At 50.0% G+C, this 6,050-nt stretch overlaps 1 protein-coding gene across 1 annotated transcript in view; it reads right to left on the bottom strand.

Moving 5' to 3' along the window:
• Positions 1-3,121: 3,121 nt before the first annotated feature.
• The window catches only part of KCNK13 (potassium two pore domain channel subfamily K member 13), a gene marked incomplete at its 5' end in the record, with an annotated part of 58,141 nt that continues 55,212 nt past the window's right edge, over positions 3,122-6,050 (bottom strand). The window contains one exon of the mRNA XM_081145175.1: positions 3,122-4,814. Coding sequence (XP_081001301.1) covers positions 3,943-4,814 — 872 coding nt within the window. The 3' untranslated portion in view covers positions 3,122-3,942. The remainder of the gene's footprint in view (positions 4,815-6,050) is intronic.

The raw sequence follows: 6,050 nt of genomic DNA, 5'->3' as shown, positions 1-6,050 counted from the left end.
ACCAACTGACCGGACCAAAAGGGACTGTGGGATGGGCCTTGCAATGAGTTGCCACCACAACTTGCATTAGGAAACTTATCAAGTAGCTTAATTATGACTGTCCAGTGGGGGGCGTCCACTCCCCGGGCCCACTCATTATATCTTCTGTTCATGGAACAACTGAGGTTTCCAACTAAGGGTCCTTGTATGTAAGGCTTTGAACAGGGAACTGATTGGGGGAACGTTTCTTAAATTATTCTTTGAGAGCCTCTGGGTGAGAGGCAGTTTCTGTCACTGAAGGACAGTTGTCTCCCTACTTTCAGCGCAGAGAATGGGTACCTGAAACATTCAACAGGAAGCTGTCTGTCTGCTTCCCACAAGGGGTTTCAAATCATGTCAGGATTCAACCCCCAAACCCATCACTAATCTGAGAAAAAAGTAAGATAGGAAAGAAGAAATGTTTTGGATCAAAAACAGAATATTGTAACTGGATATTCCCACCCTCAGTAAATCCATGTTCGAGAAAGTTCTTTGACTTCAATAGATAATGGCATCTTCATCAGCAATCACTTTGAAGAATTCTCCTTTGTGAAGCTAGTTAGATATCTGTTAGATCAGTAATGGGCTCTTTTTTCCCCAAAGTTGTATAATTCAAAAGGGAAGGATAGTTCTTCATAAAAAGTGAGGAGAACTGTTAGGTCCCCAGAATGATCCAGGAGAGAGAGAGAAAGTGAAGTGCAAACATGTACTAGTGAGTACTCTAGAGAATCAGAACTAACAGGAGATAGACAGGCTGACAGACAGACAGATAGATACTGATTGAGAGAGTCTGGGGAAAGGCCTGAAAATCTGCATTAAAAATATCTCCCTTGGCGATTCTTGGGATTTCGGGGATGTTGGGACACAATGGATGCACAGCGCCTCCTGCAGGAAACTCTGCAATGACTTAAACTCCAAGGCCAGCTGCTGCAAAGACTAAACAAAATTCAAGCAGCCAAAGGCCTAGGGTGACACAGAAACCTTCTACCCAAGGACAATCATGAGGTGATCTTTTTTTGAAAGTTCCTTCCAAATGAAAAACCACCACCTTCTGCCTCAATCCAGGGTGCTAACTTACTACCTTCGTCTAATACCTTAGGGAGAGCATAGTTTCCAGAGTATTTTGGTGTCTGGGAAATTCAAAATCATCTGAAATCGCTCCGAGATGCAGAAGAGAGATTCAGTCTGGGAGGCACTGAGATCTGGTAACAGCCCCAAAACTTGATGGGGACGTGAGCTGGGCTCTAGGGGAGGGCCTCTCTCCTTTCCTTTTTAGCTCATGCTCACGATATTTTTTTTTTCCCCACTGGAAAAAACCACCTGGAGGACTTGTTAAAATGCAGATTGCTAGGCCCTTCCCTTTGAGCTTCTGATTCCTTAAGTTGGGTTGAGAGCTGAGAATCGGCATTTCCAGCAAGTTCCCAGGTGCTGCTGCAGCTGCTGGGCTGGAGACCACACTCTCGGAACGACTATGTTAGATCAATGCCAAGACCTGCTTGGGATGCGAGACCTGAAGTGGAATCATAGGTGTATGAACAGCTCATGGCCCAAATCAAGGTGTGACTGGCTCTGTGCACTCTTGAGAAAGTCTTGTGTTTTTTAAAATTTTTTTACTTCAAGACTTATAGACTTTACTTTAGACTTATAGTCGAGTTGCAAAAATAGTAGTTTTCATATACCTTTTACCCAACTTCCCCCCATGTTATCATCTTGCATAACCACAAAGCAACCATCAAAACCAAGAATTTAACCTTAGTACAAGACTATTATTAACTAGACTACAAGTTATTGGATTTCACCCCCATTCCCACCTGTAACAGTACACCAACCAGTCTTCTTGTCTTTCATTAGTTTCACAGTTTTATTTTGTAGGATGTCCCTCACTCTGTCTGTTGTTTTCTCACGATTAGACTGAAGTTATGTGCTGCTGGGAAGGATGTCACAGAGATGCTGTGCCCCTCTCAGGGCGTCCTTTCAGGTGGTGCGTGACATTCTTATGTGCTACTGGTGACGGTAACTTACTTGATTAATGTGGTGTCTGCCAGAATGCTACATGGGAAGGTTACTATTTTTCTCTCTGTAATTACTAGATATTTTGGTGGAGATCCTTTGAGGTTACAAATACCGATTCTGCTTAAACTTTAATGTCACGCATTTTAGTGTCCATCAGTGGATCCCTCCTGCAGCAGTTGTCACCTTGATGTCCTCCTGATGGCGGTTCTCTATTTTCCTTCTTCCATGTTCATTCCTTGGAATTCTTCTGTATGGAAGAGTTGTTTCTTCTATGGTTGAAGATCTCTGACGTTGGAGCTGCAGAGCCTCAAGTTCAAAGCCCAGTCAGTGCTGCTATTTAACTCACTTCTGCCGCTGGGCACTTCTGGCATGGGAAAGAAAATATTTGGGTTTGCCAGCTGGAAGAAGAGGCAACCAGCCTGAAGAGGGAGCTGCTGCCAGAGGGCTCTGAGGCTGAGCGGAGCCTGGATGGAGAGCCCGACTTCCCCATATGGAGACCTGGGTTCCCCTAACTGCGCACCATCGGCCCTGAGAACTCAGACAAGGAGCAGTCCCTCGGTGCCTATTTCCTTGTGTGAAAAACAAGCGGGGTGGATGGGCTGGTTCCTAAGGGTGCTCCCAGCTCTGATGGTTTCTGCTCAACACTTCGGTTTCATTAGGCCCAGCTTTCCCCCTTTATCTTCTTTACTGACCCCTCCATTCCTCATCATTTCTGGAAGCACTGTGTGTACACCACTCTTATCGTATAAAAACAACAGCCCCTTTTCACTCTGCTCTCACCCCCAAACTGTTCTGTGCTGCACACGTGAGGATGAACAGTCTTTGTTCCCAGCGTGGACATTCTAACTACTCGGGAGGTTATGCAACCAGACTTGTTACAATCCCAGGAGGCAGAACTGAAACAGATTTGACGAGGAAAGCCAGCTTTTATTTTCTGGCCTAGAATGTTTCTCCAGCCACGAATCCAAGACAATGCTCATCTCTCCAAAGGTTAATTTCCTGCTTCCTTTTTCTCAGAACGCAATAAATGCCTGCTTAATCAGGCACCCCCCTCCCACCGTCATAATGAGCACTCGTGTACTCTTAAGTTAATAAAATGAGGATTTATTGAGTTTTCGGTTGTAATAAATAGTTAACAGTGACCTTTGTGATGGGCCCCGAGCCCCGGTAAACACAAAAAGTGGCCTCTGTGACCGCTGAAGGGGGACGTGATCAACGGTATTCTTTAGTTTCAAAGGTGAGTCTCCCCCACCACTTTGCTGCAGTTTCAAGGCCTGAAGTTGAGTTTCGTTTTCTTAGCACATGGAGGTCCCAAAGATAACTCGGTCGAGCATTAAGATCTTAAAATTAAAAGGAAGGAAAAGCAAAAAGCAGAGGAGTGGGGAGAGAGTACAACAGGTGGTTGGCTTACCCTTGGCACTGTGGACAAACCTGCGCGGAGGGTGCCCGGAGCCCGGGGACCTCGTCAAACCTTCCCCCTGCTGCTCTGAAGGGGCTGGGAGGGGAGGTGAACCTCGCCACGCAGGGTTCCAGGAGAAAGTCAGCATCTTAAGGGTTTTTATTTCCAAGTGAAAAGCAGAGCAGCAGGAAATCAAGGCTTACTGACCCCACGCCCCACCCCTCCAGGCCGTTAAAACCCTGGAGCAGGACACGAGCAAAGGAGCAAGCTCACAGTCTTGGGCTGCTTTGTGATTAGTTTTTAAAAGACTGAATTTAAATGTAAAGCATGAACATAAGGAGAAAGGCATCAAGGCCTCAGCTTCCCGTAGCCCTGAAAGCTGGCCGTTGGAGCTCAAAACATGAGATTTCTAAGGAAGCCCGAAGGGACGGCCCCAGAGTGGACCCTGCCACGGGCAGGCCCGAGCTGGGCGACAGTCCTCTGGCGGCCACTCTCCCTTGGCCTCCCCAATCCTACCTGTCCCCACTTGTCTCCGCCAGCCTGTTGTTCATGATGGCAAAGGCTCCTACCCCCCCTGAGAATTCATTGTCCTGCGGCTGCGGGCCCGCCTGGTGGGGGCAGCCGTTGACCGACTCGGACAGCTGCTTTTGGAGGATGGCCAGCGAGACCTTGTTGGCCGTCAGGAAGTCCTTCATGGAGATCATCTCCTCCGAGGGACGCCGCCTGACCGGGGGTCGCCGCCCATCCGCGGGGCTCTCCGTCACCCCGCCCGTCTCTACGGACAGGTTGCCCGGCACGACCGCGTTTCTCCGGGACCCCGGGAGGCCACCCTGGCACCGCTGGCAGCACCCGCCGTCCATTTTCCTCAGGATCCAGTTCACGGACTGCTTGATGAGGAGGGAGATGACATTGAACAGGGAGTAGATGCAGCAGACGCCCATGAGGATGAAGGCGAAGTTGGCGAAGCGGTAGAGGCCCTGGCCCTGGTACGTGGCGTTCTGGCTGCTGACGAGGTCCCCGAAGCCGATGGTGCTGAAGGCCACGAAGCAGAAGTACAGGGAGTCGAAGTAGCTCCAGCCCTCGATGCAGGTGTACATGGCCGAGGCACAGCAGGAGACGAGCAGGGAGGCCAGGCCCAGGATCAGCATGACGTAGTACACCGAGGGCTTCCAGCACCGCCCCGCGCTCCGCGGGCCCTCGGCGGGCACGGCGCCCTGGCGCCGGAGCTGCCGCTGGTGGCACGACTTCATGATGCAGGCGATGACGGTGATCAGCCGCTCCAGGAAGAGGTTGAAGAACAGGATGGTGCTCGCGCAGCCGATGAGGCCATAAAAGATCAGGAAGATTTTTCCTCCCACTGTCGCTGGAGTGGTCATCCCAAAGCCTGCGGGGACAAAAGTCAGAGGAGAGGAGGGTGAGGCAGGTCGGTGCTGCGAACGGGGCCAGGGTCTCGGGCTTTGATGCGGACAAAAGACCTACGGACAGTTTCACCAAAGCACTCAGCCCTAGGCCCCCCAGGAACGAGAGGGGGGGGTCTCACTTCCTTTGAAGACGCTATGCGGGGTTCAGAGCTGGGGCCACTGGGCAAGTCAGAAAAAGGCACCTCGCCCTCCCGGTGAACACGCCGGTGATAACGGCTTGGCGATGACAAGGTGGGCAGGTTTCCACCCCCCTCCCCTGCCCTCCCCACCCTGCAGGCCGTCCTGGCACAGGGCACAGCCTGAACCACCACACTCAGCAGGCGGTCAGAGAGATACACAGAGGCTCACACAAAGACAGGGAGTACACAGGCCCATGGAAATTCATTTATCCCGTAAACGTACTGAGCGTCATTCCAGGAGTGAGGGACAGAACTGTGGGAAAGACAGGTCCCTGCCCTCAGGGACTTCTTGTCCACTGAGGCGATTACTACATTGGGGAGGTTCAGGTGCAGCCATGAATGATGTCTTCTCTCTGGGGCTTGTAATTTTTTTCACCAGGCATCTCTTCTCTTCTCTGTGTAACCACCCCTCCAGCTCCTCCTTCCTTTCTTCAGTGATAATTGGGTATAAGGGACCCAAAGGAGCTTCAAGAAGCCCAAAAGGGATTTGGAATTTTTTTTTTCTTTTAAATTCTCACCCGAGGAGATATATATATATATATATATATATATATATATATATATATTATATTTTTTTCTCCATTGTTTTTCAGAGAGAGTTGAATGTGGGGAGAGAGACACACACACACACACACACATCGATTGGTGGCCTCCTGCTTGCACGCTGACCACCAGGGATTGAGCCCTTGGCTGAAATTGAACCCAGGACCTTTCAGTCTGCCGGCCGACGCTCCAACCACTGAGTTAAACCGGCTAGGGCAAGTATTTGGAATTTAATGGAAATTTCATTTGGAAATCAAGCAGGTTGTCGAACCTGTTTCATGCTAAGGAGCAGACACCAGCTTAGGGGCACCGGAGGGGTGGGGTGAAGAGAGCATTTTACTGACCATACAGACTTGCATCCTTTCCAGTTTGGGGCTATCACGGGCCGCGCTTCTACAAATATTCTGGAACGTGTCTCTTGGTGAACATATGTCCGCATTTCTCTCGGATACGTGCACTCAGGAGTGGAGCTGCTGA

Source organism: Miniopterus schreibersii, assembly GCF_964146895.1.
Source record: "Miniopterus schreibersii genome assembly, chromosome: 1".
Lineage (NCBI taxonomy): Eukaryota > Metazoa > Chordata > Mammalia > Chiroptera > Miniopteridae > Miniopterus > Miniopterus schreibersii.
The sequence above is the reverse complement of the archived record's forward strand: the minus strand, read 5'-3'. Positions and strand labels throughout refer to the sequence as shown.